This window comes from Nannobrachium achirus (genome assembly GCF_963921795.1).
Source record: "Nannobrachium achirus genome assembly, chromosome: 3".
Taxonomy (NCBI): domain Eukaryota; kingdom Metazoa; phylum Chordata; class Actinopteri; order Myctophiformes; family Myctophidae; genus Nannobrachium; species Nannobrachium achirus.
In genome coordinates, this window is record NC_137812.1 from 57,586,671 (window position 1) to 57,612,875 (window position 26,205).

General features: G+C 41.0%; 3 protein-coding genes across 3 annotated transcripts; all 3 read right to left on the reverse strand.

The window, feature by feature from the left end:
• Positions 1–1,532: 1,532 nt before the first annotated feature.
• Positions 1,533–16,888, reverse strand: LOC308282340 (tensin-4-like; the record flags this gene model as incomplete). Its single annotated transcript, XM_080722687.1, has 12 exons — positions 1,533–1,743; positions 1,967–2,035; positions 2,154–2,325; positions 4,609–4,671; positions 4,756–4,829; positions 5,832–5,928; positions 8,234–8,365; positions 8,606–8,701; positions 8,803–9,032; positions 9,732–10,041; positions 12,273–12,548; positions 16,885–16,888. 12 exons carry the CDS (start codon positions 16,886–16,888, stop codon positions 1,533–1,535), a joined length of 1,734 nt encoding a protein of 577 aa, XP_080578813.1.
• Positions 16,889–17,590: 702 nt separating this feature from the next.
• LOC308282341 (C-C chemokine receptor type 7-like) lies at positions 17,591–18,706 on the reverse strand (the record flags this gene model as incomplete). Its single annotated transcript, XM_080722688.1, has 1 exon — positions 17,591–18,706. One exon carries the CDS (start codon positions 18,704–18,706, stop codon positions 17,591–17,593), a length of 1,116 nt encoding a protein of 371 aa, XP_080578814.1.
• Positions 18,707–24,416: 5,710 nt separating this feature from the next.
• On the reverse strand, positions 24,417–25,529 carry LOC308282342 (C-C chemokine receptor type 7-like; the record flags this gene model as incomplete). The annotated part of the gene is made up of 1 exon (XM_080722689.1): positions 24,417–25,529. The coding sequence occupies one exon, from the start codon at positions 25,527–25,529 to the stop codon at positions 24,417–24,419; it is 1,113 nt and encodes a 370-aa protein (XP_080578815.1).
• Between the last annotated feature and the right edge of the window lie 676 nt (positions 25,530–26,205).

The following is a 26,205-nucleotide window of genomic DNA, read 5'->3' on the forward strand; positions in this document are numbered from 1 at the left end:
CTTTGTGGCCATATTCCTATCATCACTCCAAAGTCACACAGAGAAAAAAAGGACACCCTCCGCACTGTAATCGATACAATATGAGGTGACATCATTCATGCCACTGTACAAAACATATTTCTGCATTCAACAACAGACTAACACTTTGCACAGCCATTGGAGTGCAGAGATAGATCTATAGATTAATGCAGGCAGAGTATTACAGGGCTGTACGACAGTCTACTGTGTGTGAATTAGCAAAGGGTGGTTTTATTTTTTTCCTTTTTCTTTTTGTCATTTCCCTGTCTGTAAATGCTTTGCTCTGCAGACTCTCAGAGGAGCCTTAGCACTAAAAAAATAGAAATGATCCTCTGGCAGCATAAACTGATAATGTAGACAACAAGATGCATTGTCTCCTAAACACTCACTGTGAATTTATTAGCAGTGAGGCTTCTAGCTCCCACTTTTGTGTCAGAATTTGACCAGCAGAGGGCAGTATTTGTAAATAGTTAACACAGCAGTATCTTCAGCGTTTGACTTTGGGATTGTAGTGTATTATAAATTATGTCTATTAGATTGATTACACTTTAAGAAGAAAGAAAAAAAAAAGTTTTGTGCTATATTTTGAGTTGGCACCAAAGATTCACATTACAAAATGAACCGTTGTGCATTGCAGTTGGGTGCCTCTGAATGTTGTGTACAGATATTTAAGAAATATTATCTATGCAGTTCTTCCTGTGGTTGATTTTGCTTTGCCTATGGAGCACTTGAATTATATTGTTTGTTTGTTTTTTCATTTTGAGAGGCTCTTTAACTTCAGAATGAAGGATTGTGCTTTTATCTAACAATTTATCATTTAAAATAAAAGCTCTAAATGTGCAGTTTGGCGTGTTCTTAGAAGATAGAAGAAGGTAATGGTTTTCTCCTTTGATTCAGTGTAAGGTTTTAACAGGTCGATTTGCCATGACCTCCTCATTGGTGCAAAGAGGAATTAAATAATTCTCTCTCTAACACACATGCATACACACGCACATCAGTCAAACTACAGATCAATACAGTAGGTTTATTATGAGCCAGAATGTATAACAATACAAGAATTAGTGCATAATAAATATAAATATTAGAGGTTGGACACATACTGTACTGTAGTGTGTTGGTAAAAAAAAGAAGAATCATTTAGCAGGATCTCTGCCATCTGCAATAAAGTGACTTACATTTGTTATATATTTGATATTACTGTACAGTAGATCTCTGAACTGTCTAAAACATCAGCATTTACTATAAGACATCTCTCCCTCACTTTCCTTCAGAAACATTACATTTAACGCAAGAATTTTTCTTTAGATAACATGATGATTTTAATCATTTTAATCAAATCGAATTACCTATATGATCGTAGGATATACATGTTATTCAATGGTAATAATTGTCACATTTTATAAGCCAATGGCACCTTTTTAGCCATATTTGTGACATAGTATGCAATGGGTAACAATCGCTCAGTTGGCTTGTTTTCCAGTGCAAAGCATGTATATTACAAACAGTATAGGACTTCAAAGGGCAGTGCTGTTTACTGTCATCTCATTCCCTCTCCCTTCATTGGACTGGGTGTGGCTATGGCTTGGCACTATCAGCTCAATAGCTTGGGTGCAAGGCTGAAGAGGGTCATATTCTGCAAAGACGTGGCACACATTCTCCATGCCAGCCTCTGTGCCTTTTGCCACAATGCCAAAGATCCTGGAGGGGGGAAAAGATACATGATCATCAGCTACAGTAGCCTATTGTTCCTCTCGTTCACGTGTTGTGAAAATAATGAGCACAAATGAGGCAAGCTGATAAATGTTGGGAGGGATTACCTTGCACAGACACCAGAACCACTCCGCCACCTGAGAAAGCAAAAGAAATGACAATACATTTAAAGATTTAAATTTGCCTTTATTTATCTGTTTAAAAACATTGAGTTAAACTGTTCTGTAGGAAGACTTACTGTCGTTTTTCAGGATCTTCCCCACTGTAGCTCAACAGGTGAGCTGGATAATGACGTCTGAAGAACAGCCTGTGAGGGGAATCAGTTGTGTTAGACTTGATCAACAAAACCTCCACTAAAAAACAAAATGTATAACAAAATGATAATGATGACGATGGCTACTGCTGTGTGATGCCATTTGACTTACTTTCTTTGAATGTCTGTCAATGTAACACCCTTCGAGGACACTTTCAGATTGACTACGGTAGGTGTGATGGCTTTGGAATCCTTCTGGAGGGTAGAAGATACTGCCTTTTCTACAGCACATGGTCCTGTCAGCATCTCAGTGGAGACAGCATTCAGGTAGAGGAAATTGGAAGCTATGGAAAAGATAACTGAGGTTAGGTCCATTGTATGGGGATGCACTCACAGCAGTCTAGGAGCTACTTTATAGAGCTCTGAAGTTACTTTGCAGAGCAGAGCTGGGCCCTTCCCTCAGTATTTACAGTATCTGACACATAGGACTGTGCATTGGCATATAGATCATTAACTTGCCCATACTCATTACGTTTTAATTAAATATATTGAAGCTGTTGAATTCATGATCATCCCTGTCTCCTCCAAAGCACAAGGGCATGTTTTGGAGGATTGACTACAAAGGTAACATATCATTTGCAATAGACTTTTTTTCCTTCTTCACTGAAGCCCCACACTGGTGGTAGTAGTAGGGCTAGTAGGCAGGTGTAACTAATGATACTAATTACTTAATTAGAATACTATTGCATTGTAAACTCAGCCATAGCCTCACAGTCACACTAACCATATTTGGCAGAATAGAGGGTATGCACGTCCACTGGGACCCGCCCCCCTAATCTAGACTGAGTGGCAAAACATTGAGCAGCATGGAGTATTGGAGTTTGGAAGTGCTAGTTGCAAATCACTCAACGGCCCTGCATACCACCTGTTTCTAATTTGCACATAATGCAGGAGGCAGCAGGATGTTGTGTTGTAGAAAATGAGTGCTTCCAAAATCTGACAAAAATAAAAACCTGCACAGAATGTCTTGACAGAAAGTAGCTCATAACATGCCTTTGGTGGATTTTTATGAAACAAAAACTTTGCAGATAGAAAGAGGATAATTCAAGCTTTCAGTACAGCCACAATGTTGGTGAGTTAACTTTGTTTAATACAATCAGATAGGACTTTTCTTTTTGGATGTATGGGCTGTCAATGGCAGAAATGTGTGTTTTGCCACTCAGTAGGCGTGTTCCCACATAACTTCCAGCAACAGTGATGTCACGCGCATACCCTCTATAATAGGCTGAGGGCCATTCCAGATCTTTTGGTTGTTGCTGGGCATGTTGGATAACTGGGCTCTATCCTCTACTACACTAAATGGAACAGAGCCATATCACTGGTAATATGGCTGCCACGTCTTCCCATTCTAATGAGATGCCGGACTGACGTCTGGCGGGTTGCCTCCGACTATCAACAACCATAATCATTTCCCCTGTCTAATTCTGTTCCCAAAAGCAAGCCAATATTATCGGACATCTGCAAGAAGGAAGCTATCTAGCTATGGTAATATAGCAGACGTATTAGACTTTAATTTATAACTGATAGTCTCATAGAACATGATGTACATGGCCTAATTACTTGCGCCAGCAGAGTGCAAGTACTGTGCTCAGTGCTGTCCGTTTTCCGGCTGTCTGTTTCCAGCCGACAGTACAAAGGCAGGGCCGTTAGCCAAAGAGGGAGCAGCGTTCTTGGTGACGTCACCACCAACAAGTGCAACCTGATATAAATAACAAGGTGCAAGTTGGCACCTCGAACGAGTGCCAACTTGCCCACCCACTTACAGACAGACAGCACCGAAAAGCAGTGCTTGCACGCTCTGCTGGTGCACAAGTAGGCCATATAGTATTTGGCCATGAGTGCACAAGACACAAGTTGGCACCTCAACAGAGTGCAGTCTAGCAAGTGTTCAGTCATTGCTTAGCTAGCTCATTTACATCCTATCAAATGGACATAAGCCTACAGCAGGATGTGACAGAGCCAGGTGTTGCAGCAAAACAAGGTAATTAATGCCAGTGCAATGTAATGTATGTTTATATTCACTAGAGGGTGCTTGTGTTCACTATATGTAAAAAATGTATTGTGTTCCTAACATAAAATAACAACATATAAGCAGGAAATGTTAAGATTCATGTTCCTCTTGATCATTTCCAAGAATCTAGCCATGTCAGTGAAAGCGATGTAACATTTAGTGCCACCAGATGTTCTGTCATGGCAAAAAAAAGGAAAAGGAACCAGGTATTTTCAAGTTATGTTAGTACATGGTAAATGGTAGGCTAAATAAACGTAAGGCCTTCCCTAAGGGGTTTGGGGTGCATTAAAAGCAATAACAGCCTACTCTGCAAATATATTTAGCAGAGCTAGCTTATAATATTTCTATCTTATGTACATTTTTTTCTTTTATTATTATTATACCTGCACTTTTCCTTGCGATAAAGAAGGTTTCTAGCTAAAGTACATTATTAATAGTGTAATAGTGTTTTTGACATTGATGACTGATCAGTGTCTGGCTTATGGCTGGTGGCCTTTTGTATCTACAAACAATAGTCTGCTATTATTGAAATAGAGTTAGCCAAAGTGTGTCTCACCAGTTTTAGTCTTGTCCTCTGAAGCTGTAGTGTCGTCTGTCCTCTCTTCTCTTGTGCCCAAATCTGTGTGGACAATTGCACATATTATGTACAGATACACACATGACAAATTGAGACTAACTACATTCATCTTCAGTAAAGACTTACCGTGTGACTGGAGCAGTAACTTGCAGGGTAAAGCATAAGCAGTGATTGTGTGTTGGTAGACAAGGGCAGACAGACTACCTGCAACAATGACAGCATAATTGTTTATTATAGAGACATTTTGTTTTATTGGACCACCAAATGACATAAGTGAATCCAATACATGTATAATGTGAGTGAGACTTATCTATTCTACCTGTAATAGATTTGTAAGTCTTTGTTTTCAGTATACTGTGTACACACTCAGCTCCGAAATAGACGAGCAGGGAATGATTCACTGGCATGTCCCCTTTTGTGCTCATAATATGGAGCTTACCGATTTGATTGCACTGAGATCTCTGTATCTGTCAGTAATTGTCCCTTTTATGCCCATGTCATCAGTATCAGCCCATATATCTGCATGCCCTGTACCTACCATCTAAAAGCTTTTCTAGAGGACAAACGAACAGAATGCATCGTCAGTCTATTAATGCTTTAGCTGGTGATCTGTCCGTTTATTTCCTTGCTCTTAACACTACCCATTCTACAGAGCAGTTGTACTTCTGCTTGTACTGTTGTTGCAGAGTTTTGATAGCGTTGTCGTCATGCCAACCATGATGTAGCGGTTTACCATAGGTCTCACACCTTTTGCAGCAATGCTTCCACCCAAGATAAGTGTGAACAACCAGTTGGCAGTGCTACCAATGTTTGATTGAGTCAGGAGTGTAATAGCCTTCTCAGTGCGGGCACACGCCCTATTGTGTACTCACATCATTGAAAGAAATACTAAACAAACACAGGACCGGACCTTAATTTGTACGCCAACCCCACATCCCCGAAGGCTGTCCATGGGTGACAAAATCTGACAGACCACACCAAGACCAGGATATGTGCTTATACAGAGGTGCTAGTGAGTTGGATACACATACACTGTACAATGTAACACAGAGAGAGCGTACAAATACCATAAATGGGCTCTTATGGGTCCATGGTACCATTTGTACACGTTCAGAGTTTCAAATGGATAAATGAACACTGAGGACTTAAATGTGTAATGACGCCGGGTAGCTGATTACCGTAAGTGGTTTTAAGCCCTATACTTACCAAAGTAAGGTTCCTGAGAGGAGCCTTTGATGCGGACGCCTTTAGGGGATGATTCAATGAGAAAGTGTCTGACCAGGTCTGAGCTGCTTTCTCCTGTTATGTGATAAAGGACAAAGGTCACGAAAGAGACAACTGATAATAGCCTACGGTACATAATAATGACTGAAATATTTGACATGTACTGTATTATGTCTTCCCTGCCCAAGCCGGCATTCTGTCTTAGATCAGTCCGTGGGCCATCACACGGGAGACTCCAGTTTGAATACTGGGTAGGACTTACAGGTCTTATGACATCAACATTTTTTTTTTTATTCTTCATGTTTCCTGACCTGAATTACACCCCAAAAAAACCTGACCTTTCAACATTCTGTGTTTTTTTCTGTAATCTGTAGTTTTTTGAATAATTAGGCTCAGGAAGGTGAGTTCATTTGTCTCTGGACGTACACATCATCCTCCGGGGAGGGGGGGTGGGTGGGGGTGTATCACCTTTGCTGTTACTTTACATTGTGTTTGCATCGGTCCCCATTTACCATTCACCACTTTGGTTGTTGAGTTCACCCTCCCCTACAACCAGTGTTGCCGTAGTCTTGGGTTGCGCGCCCCCGACGACCCATATCTTTTCTGAGCCGGGGTCTCGCACCCTCCCAAATTCACACCTTGACAACTGTTTTAACAAAGAAATTAGCCTGTATGCATATCAATAGACCTGTATAGTAGGTGTTGAGCGACGTTCGCGACCCCCCAAACATTTAATCACCACTGCCTACAACCACACCCTCCCCTGGATGATGATGCGTACGTCCAGAGGCAAATGAACTCAGTTTTCTGAGCCTAATAATTCAAAAAACTACAGATTACAGAAAACCCACTGGATGTTGAAAGTTCAGTTTTTTTTGTGTGTGTAATTGAGTTCAGGAAACATGAAAAAACCCTCAAAATAAAAAGAATATTAAATTTGATGTCATAAGACTTTTAAATCTTACATTTTATGTTGTGGTTGATGTTGTCAGGACTAACAAACTATAGGAGTCTCAAAACTAATCATTAATATGTTATTGTGATCCTGCAAATGTGGTGCAATTTTGCATGTTTATTATATTCTGCTTTTATTTTATTTTTTTAAATGGATACATAGAACATTTGGAAGTATTGCCCTCAGCAGTGTCTGTCGACAGCTGGTCTTTTGTGTTTACACAGTGTACGCCTATACTGTGGTGGAAAATAATGACAGCACTGTCTCCTGCCTCACCACGATCAGTAGACATCTTAAGACATGCCCATTCAGGTTAGTTAGCAGCAGGCAGTGTCATTATTCCAGATCACAGTGTGGTCTGTGGTCCAATACATATGTTTCGAGCTGGTGCTGGGCCAAGGACGTCTACATAGTATCGCATTGTCACCAGCGAAAAGGACATTCTGACCTAGCTACTATCTGGAAGCTTACAACCGGTCTAACGCACACACGAACACAATCGCAGACTTACACGCACACACACATCCATTCACCTGCCTTCACCCCCCCCACCCCCCCCCCCCCCTTCCCAATGTTCGTAAGGGCTTATTTTTTCTTTCTCCCGGGCAGTTCCAGGAGGAACTGCCCGGAAGCAATGTTTTTTTTTTACGGCCCAAGCAACCCAACACCATCCAATGCAAAGCTTGCACCTCCCAAATCTTTATCTTTTTCTTTTTCAGCAAGAAAGGGCTATAGCAGCGCCGTGGTACTGTATGTACTGTATGGCAGCAGCGTGCTCCCTTAAATGCACAAATACATTTCGTTGTACTGTGAATGTACTTGTATGTGTACTGTTCTTTGAAAATGAGTTGATCGTTGACAAATGAAACTGTGCCTGTGTACCTGTACTGTATTGTTACAATGACAAATAAACTCTAATCTCTAAAAAAAAATATATATATATATGTGTGTTTGTGTTCAGCTGTTGAAGTACTGACGTCAGTTGTGCAACATATGACAATGTTAAAGTTGTTGTGATCTAGGCTTGTGATGTGTACAGCAATGTTGTATAAATATGTTATCATGCAGAGGTTAGTCAAGGATAACCGCAAACACTCCAAGAGTAAACATTTACAAAAGTAATGCCCAAAAATGTCCATCCCTAGTGGTAAACAGTGAAACTAGTTGGGGCGGCAATGGTTATTTTCATAGAATAGTTATTGTTTATAATTTTTTCAAATCTTTCAACAAATGTGATTAAATTAGATCACAGATTAACGCTAAACGGTAATAGAAAACAAAATGGTGATAAATGCCAAATTCTATAAAGTCATGACCTGACAAAGATGTAGTAAGCAATGTCTTAAATGTCCTGTTTCTGAGATAAAAGGTTGCTAGAGCTACATGTAAAGCGTCTCCTGGAATGATCACACCGTACAGGATTACCTTGCATATTTGTAGGAGAGAGGTTAGTGGGCAGCTGTTGCACTCTCATAGCCAGTCCAAAGCATCCGCGGTACGATGTGCTGTCTCTCACTACAAAGGATCCTGGTTCCTTGTCCTTCACTTGTGCTTCGGCTAGAATGAATAACACATCAGAGAAATGCCTATTATAATATATTACTATTTCTAGACTATCCAACACAGTTCATCTTTAATGATGGAACATTTTAGACTATAAATATGTTTACTCTCACAGATCTTTATGTTTGTATGTCTGACAACTAGACTATAAATATGTTTACTCTCACAGATTTGTATGTTTAGTATGTCTGAAAACCAGCTAAGGTATCTAGCAGGACAGTTTGTGATCCTCACCTTCTGCTCGATTAATATGTGGACGGAACCAGTACTTAGATGTGTCCATTACAAACTTCATTGAGGGCTGGCTGCCATGGAAATGGGCTTGAAAACCTATAAATCCATGAACATTATGATTAGAATATAATAAGGTACAAACAGTCAGTAGCTAATGATGTACTTGTATCTCCCTCCAGAGACAAAGGTAGACTCACTATGATGGGAAGATGGGCTGGAAGGGGGCTTATGGATGGCTTGCATAAACGCGTCTGGTCCTGGTGGAGACTGGCTGCGTGGTTCTGTTGTCCCATTGACTAGCAAAATTGGGATGTCTGTCAGTGACCCAGATAGCGAGGCAGGGCTGCTGTGGCTTCCATTGCAATGTAGTCCCTGGAAACGCTTTGTGGGGGATGGCTTGTCTGGGCTCTGCTTGGTATCGAAAGGCCTGGATGTGGACATATCGCTAAAAGAGCCAGATGCACGAGAGAGGAGGGAATCTGGACTGTCTCCATCATCACTGGTCAAAGACATGCAGCTGTGTGAGAGAGAAGAAAAAGGGCGCCTACTGTTTACTACAATTCAAATCTTGGATATGAGTGTCATCTTCCTTAGAGCAGCCTGCCTTTAATATACATTTACATCATACAGTTCTGTTTGTCTCACACCACCCACCAAATTATCAAGTTACTGTAATGTTCATTGAACAGGGCTGTATTTTGATTGTCTTAAGTACCAGCTCTTTAAGGCCTGTCCATACTGTCTCCGACCATGGAACCTTTCCTCAGAGAGTTCCGACTTTCCGACGTGCAGCTTTCCGAACTCTAATTCGGGGTAATGCTTTTCAGAAGATGCTAGTGACGTCTTTCTCTAGTTGAACCCGACCTTTCATACGAAAAGTTCGGTGGTCAGAGACAGTATGGATAGGCCTTTAAGTTAAGGCATAAGAGCCGGTACTTAAGACAATCAAAATAGAGCCCTGTAGTCTTTTTGTTCATTCGTTTCTAGCCTGGGTAAAGAAATGAAATTCAAATGTACAAAAATAGCTTATTTGAATTCTTAAACTGAATGTTATTCTGCTGGCGTTTTCAACCCGAAGAACATTTCTTTGCCAAAAGGCATCGTTTTCACTGTTGCCATGCTCTACCTGCCAATCATGTAGCTGGTGTCAGAGCCTGGCGATGTGGAGAGTAGAGAGATGGCACTGTTTCTGTTGGATGATGTGCGCAGGCAGAACTCATTCCTCGTGGAAGGACTCCGCCGGTGAACGACGCCGGATGGCAACGGGGGACGGGATGACGACGGCGAGCCGGAGAAAACGAGGGAGCCGTGGGGACTGCAACTGGGGCCGACGCGCGGAGAGATGGGGATACTGTGTGATGGAGATGAGGACCGAGGAGAGCATCCTCTGGGTACCAACACACAGCTGGAAACATCTTCATCCAGGATGGAGTCATCTGAGGGGGAAACATTCCATAGTTAGTGGAAGAGGACATTGTGGGATGTTGTTTATAGGAAGATGTGAAACGTCTCCATTCTTCTTTATAGGTCTTATGACATCAAATGTAATTATTTTTTATTTTGATTTTCTTTCCTTTTTTTAATGTTTCGTGACCTCAATTACACCAAAAAAGGGAACTTTCAACATTCAGTGTTTTTTCTGTAATCTGTATTTGTTTTTGAATTACTAGGCTCAGAAAAGTGGGTTAATTTGCCTCTGGATACACGCATCATCATCCAGGGGAGGCAGTTGTTGTATAGGGGGATGAGGGTGAACTCAACAACCAAAGTGATGAATGGTGAATGGTAAATGGTGCATTGGACCGATGCAAACACAATGTAAAGTAACAGCAAAGGTGATACACCCTCCCCTACAACCACACCCTCTCCTGGATGATGATGCGTACGTCCAGAGAGGGTGTCGCTCTCCATTCCGACATGTCGCCACTCCGAAATTGACTTCTTATTGTCGGAGTGGCGACACTTCCATAGAGGTTAAGTTTAGGTTAAGGGTTAGAGATAGGGTTAGTGTCGGAATGGAGACATGTCGGAAAGGAGACATGTCGGAGTGGCGGGGTGTAACCGTCCAGAGAGATTACAGAAAAAACACTGAATGTTGAAAGGTCAGGTTTTTTTGGTGTAATTGAGGTCAGGAAACATGAAAAAAAGCCTAAGAATAAAAAATATGAAAATTTGGGGTGTCATAAGACCTTTATGAATGGTGCTTTGTGTTCTTTATGAAGTTCAGTACATGGGCAAAGCAGCCACCATGTCCAATGGATAAAGAAACCGATTGTCTTCTTACTGATCTCTTTTGTAACTCATTTATGTAAAATTCCAGAGACTTATTACATAACCTTCTTTTCTTTTCTTTTTTTACCTGTTCGCACATCAACAGTATCACTTTTTTCCCCACTGTTTTATGGGGGCTAGCAGAATGGGCGTGGTACGCATGAATGTTATTGCCTGTGCATACTCGCTCAGAGTCCCCACCCAGACCTTTCATTCCTACAAAATATTAAGTGTTAAGTGGTGAAATAAAACTACCCAGAGGAGTTTCAACTTGCCGTTGTTGCTGTTTTCACGATTGGACAGTCTGTATCGATGACTAATGTTTGGAGGCTTTATGGCTTCAGGCAACCAAGGAACCGGGGGGCCGATTTAGAATATTGCATCTTGTATTCGTTTCTAACTGACAAAGCAGAGGGGTGATCTGTCTATGACTACATAAACAGATCTTATAAAGAGTGGAAATGTTTGGCAACATTCATTTAGGAATCAATGTAATACCCATGCTTTGATTATACATAAACATCTAGTTGCCTAGAGAGATTTACTGTATTACATTGGTTATTCTTCTGTGCCTTACTTGATTTCCCATGGCTGAGAATACAGAGGAGCTATGATGTGTTCTCAAAATGTTGTTCAGAACATCACACCCTTCAGTCTATTGCCATCAAGGCACACACATTTTGTCATTTTGTGTTCTAATAGATGGCATGAACATTAAATGAAGAATGGAGCTTACTTTTGTTTTTGCAAAGGTTTTACTGAAGTATCGTAGGCAATAGGCAATGTATAGCTCAAGAGCACAATATACAATTCAAATGTGATCATCAGCATGAGGATATGAACATGCATGCTGAACCCCACTGTGTCTGTGTGCGTCAGACACACTGGGTGTGGTATTTAGTCTCGCCAGCAATCCCAAAACAGCCAAAGTGGTGCAATTACCTTATGATGAAAAAATGAATCCATTGCAATATCATTTTTGGATTTAGATAGCCCCTGGCTATGCATTCGGAGCAATTTGATGCATTTGCAGATTGCATTTAATCAGAGTAATGGTTCATTTTTATGAGGGAAAACTAGCACAAGGAGGTCATTATTTAAACATCTTTCTGTATTTTGGTTATCAAGCAGACTTCTGCTTTTTGCATATAGGACAGTGCCGAAATGACAGGTGTCACATTTGAACTTGGGTCCGACGACTCACACCACACAAGAAGAATACTGCTCTAACTGGCTGTGCCACCAGGCTTTTGCTGTTTGATAGCATGCCCTTTGGTGTGAGCTGTTTTGCAAAGTGTGTCTTCCCTCAATGCCCACCGAAGCTCTAACCCTGGAAGTGTCATATTTTATCCGTTAGATTACACAGGCCCAAAGAAACCTCTGACATGTTCTGTACCTGTATGGAGGCTGGGGAACGTTGGACTGTGGTTGTACTGGATGGGTTCAAACGTTGGATCCAGCTCCAGGATGAGATGGTTGAGGTTGTCCAGTGCGATATCTAGCTCAGGGTCGCTGAAAGCATCAGTTGGCTCCATGGAACTAGGTCTTTGTTTCACTCTCTCCTGAACACGGTCCACACAGATACTTTGGCCCACTCTCACAAAGTGACTGGGTATCATTTGGGACAGTTCCCCAACTATAGGCATCACTGACGTAAGGAGGGGCTCCGAGTCTGCAGGGAGGATCAGAGACGTGGACACAAACAATGGTGAGATGAGCTTAAAAGAGATCATTTTCACTGGCATCAATGGAATAAAGATTTTCCCAGATACGCAGGTATTCATGAAAAACAGAGCACACGTAACTTATACTTGCCTGTATTTTATAACGCAAGCAGACAAAAGACACAATCTTCTATACCATCACTGAGTGGCACAAAGCAGAAATACTACACAAATTCAAAACTTCGTTTGAAGTGCGGTATGGCAGTATTATGCAGTAGATTTATGCAATTGTTTGAGCTGAATGAAACAAATAAAAGGTTACTGTTGATACAGTAAGACCATCCATATAGTATATCTGTATATGTATGTTGATCAAGTGACATGTTAACACTGCAACAAATCCTTATTGATGTTGGTTGTTTTGTTGCGGCCCATGCAGGCCACACATTAAATAAGGGATGATGACTCAAGCCACTATTGATAATGCACAGTGAAATGCAGCATGTGTTAATTATTTATCCATTTGTAACTATGAGAGAAGGGTGTGCCGTGTGATAGTGGAGGGGTGGATAGGTAGTCATAGGGGTGTGCTGTGTGATAGAGGGGTGGGTATTCAGAGGGGTGTGCTGTGTGTGGGGGAACAGCTACAGTAACAAACTGCCCCCAGCTCCTCTACTCAGACAAGGTGTGGCCTTTAGTGAGTCACACTTTGACGGTTTCCATGGCTACCCTAGTGTTGTCCAAAAAAACAGGCCTTTTTGCTACAGTAGTATTGCAGTGCAGCAGTGATTACTTGGAAAACCATTTGTTACACATTATCTAGTATAATATGCTACAGGTCACATACACTTTGAAATGTTCCCTTTAAAGATGAGCAACACTATTGATAGAATTGTGATTAAAAGGCTGTTTCAGTGATAATTTGTTGTGAATGTGAATTAAGCTGGGTTGAGCCTTAATTCTGTTGAAAAGTTTGCTAAACAAATGCTAAAGCACACAATGTTGTAATGCTTAGTTTAGATTATCAATGACAGTTCCTCTTACCTTATTCTTCTCTTGTCTTGATTCAGTTGTGTTCCACAATTGTCCAAGTATTACAGCGTTCACTGGTTTAGTTTGACACTTCATGTGTGGAATGATTTTTATTAATGGCTCCCAGTCCCAACCCTTTTACATCAGCCAATCAGCAGTGGGGCTTGCAAACCCACGTAGCCCCTGCAGGCTGAGTGGAGCCTGGTGATTTCATCATCACAGTGTAAAAGTTGTAGCTGGAAGGGCTGAATGTTTGTTGGGCGGTGAATGAGAGGGTTGATGCGTCAGTCCTATTGCAACAGCACACTGTTTGCTGTTAGGCCATGTACATCATCTGCATGTGCTTGCATTATCACTTTTGCTTTTGTGTTATAGCACCATTTATCCATTTTCTGTCACTATCTAATGTAGGCCTACACTATAAGGTAGTGATGTATTTTTTTGTAAAAACTAAATGTTTTCTGTTTAAAGGTGTATTCTCTACTTTGCTTTTGTGTTATAGCACCATTTATCCATTTTCTGTCACTATCTAATGTAGGCCTACACTATAAGGTAGTAATGTATTTTTTTGTAAAAACTAAATGTTTTCTGTTTAAAGGTGTATTCTCTACTTGTTGAAAAAAAAAAGGAAAATCTTCAATAAACACACATATATATATATATATATATATATAAGAAATGGTGTATTCTCTATATCGTGATAGTAATCATTGCTATAGAGTGTGTTTGTTCAGTAACTGGGGGTCTCTGTCTATCCAGGTCATTAATAAACAGGAAATGTCAAGTGGGGTTGCCAGTTTCATCAAATCAGGAGAGAGTAGCCATTTATTAGCGCTAACCCTGAATGACCATAACAGGTTTGTAACACTGAGAGTGTCCTAATGGACCCATATTTGGTCAGTTCCATTTGAACACACTCAGAGTTCATTCAGATAACTTACGATATGATTAACAATGTTTATTATTGATGAGTATTACAAATGTATATGTAACATTTTGACTTGGCGTCGGCTCTGCTTCCCCCTGCTCAACGCAGCCCGGAAGAACATCATTAACCATTAGGAGCAGGGGGATATAAATATATAAATATATAAACACCCCCCATGGGGGACAGAATTAGCAGAGCCTACTGGTGGAGCTGGGGAGGCGGTGGGGGCAAGCAAGCGCATGGCACAACAGCCTGGAAGGCAGCAGCAAGAGAATGACAGCCTGAGGGGGTTACATAGCTTGGCAAGAGATCAGCTGACTGCCAGCAGGCTGCCACGTCGCCTGTGACGTAGACTGCGTAATAGTGTAGTAACAGACTTAAAGCAACATAGTGCGCAGTGACCCCTCAAGTGTATCTGTATGAACTAATTCTGCTGCGCTACATACATTTATGGTGGTCCTTGCATATAAAACATTTGAGAACCACTAGTACTGGTGGATAATCTACCATAGTATCATAGTAAATTAGTGTAATACATATTCTGAAGAAAACCTGGATACTGGCATTCAGTAATTGGGTCTTACGATCAAAATAAGAACATTATAACGGTGTGTAAAACAGAAAATCTAAAATTTCCCATGGACAAGGACACGTTTTTTCCACAGACATATTTGTCCACTTATGGACGTATTGATGACCCCTGTCATGTCATGTCATGTCATGTCATGTCATGTCATGACTTGAATTTCACTTCTTTATCCAATGATATGATACGTATGATTTCTTTCTCCTCATTGGATATAATTGCGATCTGAAAATATATTTTCTGTTTTCTAACAGAGACAGCTAATCCTGTTATTGAACAAACATTATATAACACTATACAGTACATTTTAATACATATACTGTATGAAATTCAAAGCAGTTGTTTCATCTATTTCTATATTTTAACAAGCCCATAGGTAAGCATGTTTTTGTCATTTCTGTCACATGACTTTTTTTCAAGAAAGTTACAGGGAGAGAAAACCACAGACATAACCAGAATGATCTGCATTTAGAAGCACTTACAGTAATCTCTCAACTTGTGGGGGAAAAAGCAGAATTACTCTGCCAAGATGATTACAAATTTCAGGCAATCAGGAAAGAGTACCCATTCATCAGCTTCAATTTTATAGTGTTCCAATTTTGTCTGCTCATTTCTTTGTGTCATTACTTCCAAATTCAATTGTTTATCCATCCTGTATGAGTTCTCTCCCCTAATTGGATACAATTGGTATCCTGACCTGAAAATGTATTTTCTGTTTATTAAAGAGCTGTAGAGATCTAACCCTATTACTGAACAAACACTCTAGATAGCTATATTTGGATAGTAATCATTGCTATAGACTATAGAGTCTATAGCAATGAATATAGCTATTTAACACTTAATTTCACAAACAAACAAAATCACAAAAAAATAAATCACTTTTTATTTTATTTAGCTTCATGAATGTATAGGCAGTATAAGTAGTTTTAGTTTTTTGCTTTCATTTTATGAATTGACTTGTGGATCGGGCGGCTATGTTGCGTTCTAAGCTGCTAATGCGTTGGTAGGTGTCAGTCCCATAGGTCAGTCCCAGTCTCTCTCTCCCCATTTCCTGTCAGTCTACTGTTCACTATCAATAACAGGTAGGAAAAAGCCAAAAAATATATATATATATGTAAAAATCTGACTAGTTTTAGTTTCATAATTATGAGATTATGAGAAATCATGCCTTTATGAGAAACGGCATGATTCATATGCTATTATGAGAAAAGAATAGGCATGATTCATAGAAACTGAAAAGGGTAGAATGAAAGAATGATGATATGATGGTTTCAATGTATCTTACGTAATTTTAAAGCTGCAATTCAGTGTTTTATTTTAATGAATGAAACATTATTGGTAACCAATCTGTATGATAGAGTTTGTTATAACTAGCAGCACATTTCTGCAGTGGTTGGAGATGGTCTTCTCCTCCATTGAGAAAAGTAAACACTGGTAGCTCGAGACCCAAAAAGAAATGTGAAATTAGCAGATCTACAAGCTTGAAACGCATTGTAATTCTTTTAGTTTTTAGGTTTTTAATCGTGACCCACAAAAATTGGTCCACGACCCATTAATGGGTCCCAATGTAGGACACCTAACTGGTTGACTATTAGTATCTTCCTGACAAGCGGGGCTCCCTCTTGAATTAGCAGTGGATGATTGGTCTTTCATGAGGGAGACCCTGAATCTGGGGCAGGGCCATAGAACTTACTGATTGTAGCTTTAATTTGTTCCAACTTATGTAGGAATAGGTGTCTTTATTTAATTTGTTTGTTTTCATAAGCTGAATTTAATTGTTGCCTGGAATCTTCATTACCCATCTTGTGTAGCCATATTTCAGGTACTTAAGTATGTAGACATATCCAGCACGTTTTATGAGGCCCAGCTGTGTTTGACTTTAGTCGATTATGTGCCAAGCCACATCTTCAAACCAAATGAAGATAATAAAAGAAGGCTTTGAAGCAATTGGACATATTGTTTAGGACGAGATGTCAAAAATGTGTTTTTCAAGGGATTCAAAGTGGAAAATCTGATCAGATGGATGTTAGAGGCAAATGAGCAGAGTGAGGATAACTCTGTAACAAGTTTCATCCAGTAGGAGTTCACAAGGTTAACCTTTAATTATAGTGTCCCCATCTGGCCAATTGGGGTCATACAGATGGCCAAGTAATACACAAAACTTCAATATGTTTAAATGCAAAACTTATAAAAAAAATATTTGAAACTGAATACACACAACCTCATTGTTGAAGATTTCATGTCTATGATTTACAACAATTTGCAAAAACAAAGCAGAAAAGAAAGAAAGAAAGAAAGAAAGAAAATTAAAAAAGAAAAAATTAAATAAGGATCCAGCTCTGGGTTGAACCCCTTATAAGCAAAATGAGACACATTCTGGCATACTTTATACAGTAGCAACAACAGAAACATTGTTTTGGGTTAAATTACTAGATATTTGTATAAGAATCCAGTTACTCCAGTTTGTGGAAGATAAGTCAGAACAAGTGGTGTTGTTGATAGTTTTAGGGAGGGAAAGCGCTGGTGGATTCCGTGTCAGTGGCTGCTGAGCTCCGTCTCCTACCACAGGTGTAGTTGAAGAACTGCTGCTGGCTCATGCAACCCCAGTCCTTCAGTAACTTCAGCAGATCATGGCGGAACTTCACCCCAATGAAGGCATACACAAAGGGGTTCAGGCAGCACCTCAAGAAGGCCACACACTGGGTAACATCAGTGGCCAAAATGAGGTTATTTTCATGGTTGCAGTCCTCCTCCACGGTGCCATTGGAGGCGGTTACCTTGGCTGTGTCCAGTGTGGCCCAAAACAGAACCAGATTGTAAGGCACCTGGCAGAGAAGGAAAACTGCCACCACAGCAAAAATGACCTTGATGGCTTTGTTCCGCTCAAAGTTACGGGCCTGGCATAAGGTCTTGACAATGGCGCTGTAGCAGAAGCCCATGACCAGGAGTGGTATGGCAAAACCCAGAACTAGCTGGCTAGTCTGGATGCTGATGCGAAGTGGGTCAGAGAAGCTGGTGTAGGGCATGCAGGTTATGTTGTTGATGATGGTGGTGTACTTCATCTCTGGTGCAGAGAAGATCAGCGCCATGATCCAGATGAGAACAGACGACACCTTGCTGACGTACACCGCCTGGGACCGGTGGCGGAGTGCAATGACTGCTTTGTTGATGGCAAAGTATCTGTCCATGCTGATGAAGGAGAGGAGCAGCATGCTGCTGTAGAAGCTTACCTTGTAAATGGTGTACATGGCTTTGCACAGCACCAGGCCAAACACCCAGTTTGAGACGGAGTTGGCTGCCCAAAAGGGGAGAGACACGGCAAGGAAAAGGTCTGCAAAGGACAGGTTGAGCAGATACACATCCGTCATGGTCTTCAGACGCTTGAAGCAGCAAAAGGTTATGATAACGAGTATGTTCCCTGTGAGTCCCAGGAGGCAGATGACAGAATAGAAAGTGGGGATGAACCAGGATCGAAATTGGCGGTTGGAGGCTTTGTCACACACTGTGGCGTAATCAGCATCGTTGTAATCCGTACTGGTATCGTAATCACCGTAATAGTACTCGGTGGTAGTCTCTTGAGATGAGCAGGTCTGGAGAATCAAAGACAGAATGGAGTTCATGTGTCATGCTGTGTAACATTCATTTAATTTGTCTACACAAATAATGTTGTCAGAAATGGTATTAACCTTGAAATACATTTCCGTATTCTGTTACATTTGCTGTGCTTGTGTCATTTTGGTGCCACACACTTATAGCTAAAAATAAGAAGGTTTAGAGAAGTTGTAAACACGCTACAACATGGAGCTATATAACTTATTTAGCACGCACACGCGCACACGCACACACACACACACACACACACACACACACACACACACACACACACACACACACACACACACACACACACACACACACACACACACACACTCACTCATTTACTCACTCACTCACTCACTCACTCACTCACTCACTCACTCACTCACTCACTTCATTTCAAAGGAGCGTTATTGGCATGAGAAAACATACTTTTCCAATGCCAAAGCAAGTGTCAGAATATAATAAAAACAAAAGAAAAATGGGGAAAGTATGTAGAGTTGGAGGGGGTAAATCATTGTGTTAAACAGCTACAGTATGTCACTTACTAGATCAATCTCACTCACTCACTCACTCACTCACTCACTCACTCACTCACTCCCTCTCTCTCTGTGTCTCTCTCTCGTGGCATCTTTCTCCATTATCTTAAACTACAATTTACTGATGCCCTATAACCTTTAGAATACCTTGCTAGGTGTAAGGTGTATTCACAACTTGTGAATGTGGTCGTCTGCCTGTGCTAACCACGATTTTGTTACTTCCTCTCAGGAAGTGGTAAAGATGCATGCAAACACACACTCATCTCAGGGGGCCAGTGTACAGTACCATGTAGGTACAGGAAGTTGGATTTTTTATTTCATAACCAAATGTAAAACTGGGACACAACTAGAGACCAACAAACAATATATACAGATATGCCATAACAAAACTAAAACAAGAACAAAATCATGAAAAAACAAAGATATGTTTTAAATAGGCTACTGGTAAACTGTGTGTGTGTGTGTGTGTGTGTGTGTGTGTGTGTGTGTGTGTGTGTGTGTGTGTGTGTGTGTGTGTGTGTGTGTGTGTGTGTGTGTGTGTGTGTGTGTGTGTGTGTGTGTGTGTGTGTGTGTGTGTGTGTGTGTGTGTGTGTGTGTGTGTGTGTGTGAGTGAGTGAGTGAGAGGGGGGGTGTACCTTAAAAACAGAGGTCCATACCAGCAGCACCAACTGAAGAATTTGGAACTCTGAAAGTCAAAGTAGGCCTATTAAAGAATGTAATGTCTGATTGACAATTTCATACATTTCGTAAATGAATGCCGAACTTGAACATACTACAGCGTCACACGAAATAATCAAAAGTAGCAGATCTACAAGCTCAAAACGCTTTGCTACTTTAGCTATTTTTGAATTTGAATCCTAAAAGTAACAGTTTTGGACACCCGACAGAGACGATATGCAGTATAAAAAATAAAAGCTGGAAATACAGCTTGGTAATCCATATTTACTAGCTATAGGTGTAGCTAAACACCAATTTATATATATTCACATACATATTGCGGAATTTGCAGTATACTGTGTTGTGTTTTCAGAAAAAAAGTGAAGCACCATTTTATTTTGTTTAAAGCTGCAATCCTTAAGCTTCTTGCCCTACCTTGGGATTTTAACTGTTGACCTAGGGAGCGCAGTTGGAGCACAATTGGGAAGGCGAATGATTTCCCTTTGAGTTTCATGCAATACCTGTTGTCAACCAGTAGTGGTCCAATCTGACCACATCTGAATGTCAAAGATCCAAAGAGCAGGGAAACCACCTCCTTGCAACCAGTGGTTAAATACTATATAGCCTATTCTTTATGTCTGGGTTTGTTTGAGGCAGTGGTTCTCAACCCCCAGGGGGACCCCAAATTGTCGATCAAATAATATAAGAAAGAGGTAAAAACTGTGAAAGTAGCCGACCTACAAGCTCACAATGCGAGACATTCGGGGCTTGTAGATCAGCTATTTCTGCAATATTTATAAATGGTAAATGGTGCATTTATATATCGCTTTTATCCAAGGCGCTTTACATAGATTGTGCATTACATTCACGCACACATTCATACACCGGTGACGGAGGAAACCATGCAAGGCACCAAGCTACTCACCGGGAGCAACTAGGGTTTCAGAGTCTTGCTCAGGGACTCTTCGACATTAACTCAGGGGGAGCCCGGATTCGAGCTGGGAACCCTTTGTGCTCTAATAACGGTTTCTCTACCCCTGAGCTATGCCACCCCTATTTATCTGTGGAACCGAGTCAAACTAAATGTAATACCTCAGCGCATACATTTCCAAACGCTTATCAGGGTGGGGGGTAAGTTCCCAGTTCCAACATAATTATTTTGGGGGATCACGGCCTGAAAAGGTTGAGAATCACTGGTTTATGGTATAGCTATATACTGTATAATATAGATCTGTAGATAGATCTAAATTATAGTATGGTTTGAAAAGCAAAAAGAGCTCAATATTGGTTAATGTCATCCTTAAATCTTATTAATGTTCACATCTAATTGGTATATGAAGGGACTTTTTTATTTATTTAATTCTTTATAAATGTCTCCGTTGATACCATAATCTGAGGGTTACAGTCAATATTCAACAGTGGCATTGAACAGTAAATTATGTAAACTGTTGTAACAGTATCTACAGCAGGGGTGCCCAAAAGGTAGATTGTGATCTACCAGTAGATCACCAAGGGTGTGCAGGTAGACCACATGACAAGCCTCTAAAAACATATAATTAAAATATAAAAAGAATATGTCAATATGACATCAAGAAGGGCCTGTCAGCTCCCTTCATGGCTTCTGAAGTAGGCAAACCTCCAATGCAATACTTTGTTCAAGAGTCAGTAGCATTATAAAGAACCACAAAACCTACCACTTCCATACAGAATGGGATGAAGACATTTCCCCCAGTATTTCCCATTTATTTCCCCCTTACAGTAAGTGTGTTTGTCTAAAATGTAACGCCAGTGCTGCTATTCCCAAGCTCCCCTCAGGCCCTCAGCTAAAACATTTTGGATGGGTAGATCATGTTGAGCTAGTCATTTTAAAAGTAGATCTCACGTCAAAAAGGTGTGGGCACCCCTGATCTACAGTATTAGATTGCATACAGTACAATGTTCATTATAACACCATAGTAATGGAATGCTTTTCAGTCACTTACCATTAACAGAGGTCATCTTGGCTGGGTAATTCTGCTGTCTCCCCCACAGAACAAAGTTGAGAGATTACTGTACAGTACAGTGTAGGTGCGTCTAAATGCAGATCATTCTCGTTATGCTGTCTGTGGTTTTCTCCCTTGTAGCTGTCTTGAAAAAAGCCTTCTCGCCATCATGTGACAGAAACTATGAAAGCATGCATAGGGACTTGTTTAACTATAGAAAATATGAAAGCGTGCTTACCTGTACTTGTTTAATTGTACATTGGAATAGATTAAACAACTCAACGTCATGAAAATAAGAACAACCAGGTTCTCACATGAGATATAAAAAGGTAACTATAGTAAGAGGTGATCAATGGTGCTCACGGATGAGGAGGAACAGTCTTTATTTATTGCCTTTTAATAAACTAGCCCTTACCCGTTCAAAGATATGAGCTCCAAAATGATGTGCAGTGTGTGGGTTATGGGATGTGCACTGTGCACACAGTATATGAGGGATGGAAAGTAACTTTAACTGGTGCTTGCATGATGTAGGAGCATCAATGTAAGAAACCCGTTTCGTTTAATGGCTACAGAGATACTGTTCCCCCCCCCCCCCCCCCCCAGCCCGCCCGCCCACCCGCCTGCACACACACCCGCCTGCCTGCACACACACACACACACACACACACACACACACACACACACACACACACACACACACACACACACACACACACACACACACACACACACAGAGCTGGTTAAACATTTTGCCTCAAGCGAGATGCAGAATAGATGTGCCTCATGCTAGATGCAGAATAGATATAGATACAGCATAAAAATGCTAATATACAGCATACGATTTGTGAAAGTGACAAACGGCCTTCACAGTTATGTCAGGTGTGTTCATATGCTGATAGTGATGCGATTTCAGATCAATTGCTCCAGCCACCGAGGAGAAACGCTGGGACAGACAGACACTCACTCACTCACTCACTCACTCACTCACTCACTCACTCACTCACTCACTCAGACATTCGCAAAATTATAGTATAGATAGGCTGTTCCTCTTTTTACACCTGATTTCCCGGATATTTTCCCCCCCCACAGATTAAACAATTGCTTTCAACTTCAGTACAGTATATTAAAAGGTGTAAATGCCAATGGGGCTGAATTAGGTGGTTTAACGGAAAAGAAAAATCAGATTTTCTTTTGTTAAAATAAGTGTTAAATAGCTCTATATTCTGATAGCAATCACAGAGTGTGTGTTCAATAAAAAGGTTCCTAGAAAAAACTGAAAATACATTTTCAGATCCAGATACCAATTGTATCCAATCAGAAGAAAGAATTTGCACAGGTCACAGGATAAAGAAGTGAAATTGTAAGTGATGACAAACATTGAAACCGGAACATTCTAATATTGAAGCTGATAAATGACTACTCTCTCCCGATTGGATGAGGTTAGCAACCTATTTGAAATTGAGTGAATTTATTAAAGAGTTTTAAAAGTATCACTTACATACACTACTGTAATGGCTGAGCAGAGAATCTGTTACAGTACATGCAATGGGCTTTTGTTCCTCTTTCTCAGTCTGTTAGATAGATAACAATGATACAATGTGTATTATTCCATGTTGCATTCTTTATTGACATTTTAGTTGCACACTGGTCACTTTAATATGTATAATTAACATTTTATTTCATCCTTACATAATACAAATATTGTAACAAAATCACACACCATCTCCACTGTGCACCTCCTACTTAAACTGTATCAGTGTGGTTGTGGTTTCAAGACTTCAAGCCCTCTCGCAGTGCACCCAGGGACAACTGCAATAACCACATTGTCTTCCCCATGGTTAGTTGCAGTACGGTGCACAGTCTTCTCATTTACTCGAAAAGCATGATCTCATACAAGAGCACCACATTTGGGGGGAGGTTCAATGTCCTTTACTGAAAACAGGAAATCAGTATAATTCCTCTTCATTTTGCCCACATCCCCCCCATCCGTATTGCAGAGGATGAAGACTTAGCAAACCTGAAACAAAGGGTCTTTACTTCTCTCTCGTATCCCTGCTGCATATTGTAGTACATGTAGGTAGGGTATCTAACTTATACTTTCTGTAACCCATATTATGTACTTTAATATGATCCTTTCAAAGTTATCAATAACTCTTGTATTCCAGCATACCCTTTAGTCCTCACCACACACTATAGCTTTTCTTTTATGGTGGTTTTGTGTAAGATGTTTTAAGACGAGATGAAACTATATTTTTAATTTAACAAACCATGATAGCACTTTATACATACAAAGAAATATTTCTGCTGAACATTGAAATACTGCTGAAAATGGATCAGAATTGTTCCAACTATACTGCTTGCAAACTTGAGAACACTGGTAGGCGTGCATTGAACAATGATGTACATGTGTCTGGCTGAACAGAGAGACAAATATATATACTGTGCACAGGGGTGAAAACATTATCTCCAGACCCGGCCTTCGGCCTGGTAGAAATAATCTTCTGCTGTTTTTAAAAGACAGTTCTATATACCGGTAGGTCTTATTGTTGATAGCTTTACGGAGAGAACGTGGTGGTGGTTTCAGTGTCAGTGCCAGCAGCAGAGCTCCGTCTCCTACCACAGGTGTAGTTGAAGAACTGCTGCTGGCTCATGCAGCCCCAGTCCTTCAGTAACTTCAACAGATCATGGCGGAACTTCACCCCAATGAAGGCATACACAAAGGGGTTCAGGCAGCACCTCAAGAAGGCCACACACTGGGTAACGTCAGTGGCAAAAATAAGGTTATTCTGATGGTCGCACTCCCCCCCGGCGCTCCCATTGGCTGTGTCCAGTGTGGCCCAAAACAGAACCAGATTGTAAGGCACCTGGCAGATAAGGAAAACTGCCACCACAGCAAAAATGACCTTGATGGCTTTATTCCGCTCAAAGTTACGGGCCTGGCATAGGGTCTTGACAATGGCGCTGTAGCAGAAGCCCATGACCAGGAGTGGTATGGCAAAACCCAGAACTAACTGGCTAGTCTGGATGCTGATGCGGCGCGAGTCAGAGAAGCTGGTGTAGGGCGTGCAGGTGTTGCTGTTGAGGACGGTGGCGTACTTCATCTCTGGTGCAGAGAAGATCAGCGCCATGATCCAGATGAGAACAGACGACACCTTGCTGACGTACACCGCCTGGGACCGGTGGCGGTGTGCAGTGACTGCTTTGTTGATGGCAAAGTATCTGTCCATGCTGATGAAGGAGAGGAGCAGCATGCTGCTGTAGAAGCTCACCTTGTAAATGGTGTGCATGGCTTTGCACAGCACCAGGCCAAACACCCAGTTTGAGACGGAGTTGGCTGCCCAAAAGGGGAGAGACATGGCAAAGAAAAGGTCCGCAAAGGACAGGTTGAGCAGATACACATCCGTCATGGTCTTCAGACGCTTGAAGTAGAAAAAGGTGGCAATGACGAGTATGTTCCCTGTGAGTCCCAGGAAACAGATAACGGAATAGAAGGTGGGGATGAACCAGGATCGAAATTTGCGGTTGGAGGATTTATCACATGGTGTGGCGAAGCCGCTGTAATCCACACTGCCACTGGAATCGCCATAATAGTCGTCTGTGGTGGCATTCTCTTGAGATGAGCAGGTCTGGAGAATCAAAGACAGGGTGGCTTTCTTGTCAAAGTACATGAAATGAGCCTATATAACGACATAATATGTTTGTGTGTTTTTGTGCTTGCGATTTCAAAACAGTACTTAGCTACTAACAGTATGTACCAAGGCCATATGAATACATATCGTCGTTGTCGGGTGAAAACCTTGTATGTCCAAATACAACTGTTCGTTTTGTATTTACCATTTTGAAAATGATTTAGACTAGTGAAAACAGCAGATCTACAAGCACACAACGCCTCGCACCGCGAGGCATTGTGTGCTTGTAGATCGGCTGTTTTCACTACTTTTGTGCAACGGCCTTGTATGATGAAGCAGGGCTTTACTTTGGGAAAGAACGTACACATTTTAAACTTGGAGATACAAGGTTTCTGCCCGACAGTGACGATATACTACTACTATCAGGCATTGTAAGATTATCATGCATCAGTACATTTTGTCGTTTGAGATGATGGAAACAAATGACACATGTAAGAGTATGTTTGTGTGTGTGTGTGGGTACCTTAAAATGTGAGGTCCACATCAGCAGCGCCAACAGGAGAATTTGAAACCCTGAAAGGCAAAGAGTTAGAGGTGTATGACGATCGATTGACGATTTCAACTGAAAGGAATCAGGAATTTACCTTTTACCGAGTTCGGATTTAAGGGATTTTTCAACCTGCAATTTGTTCTTATTATTATTCACAAACAATAA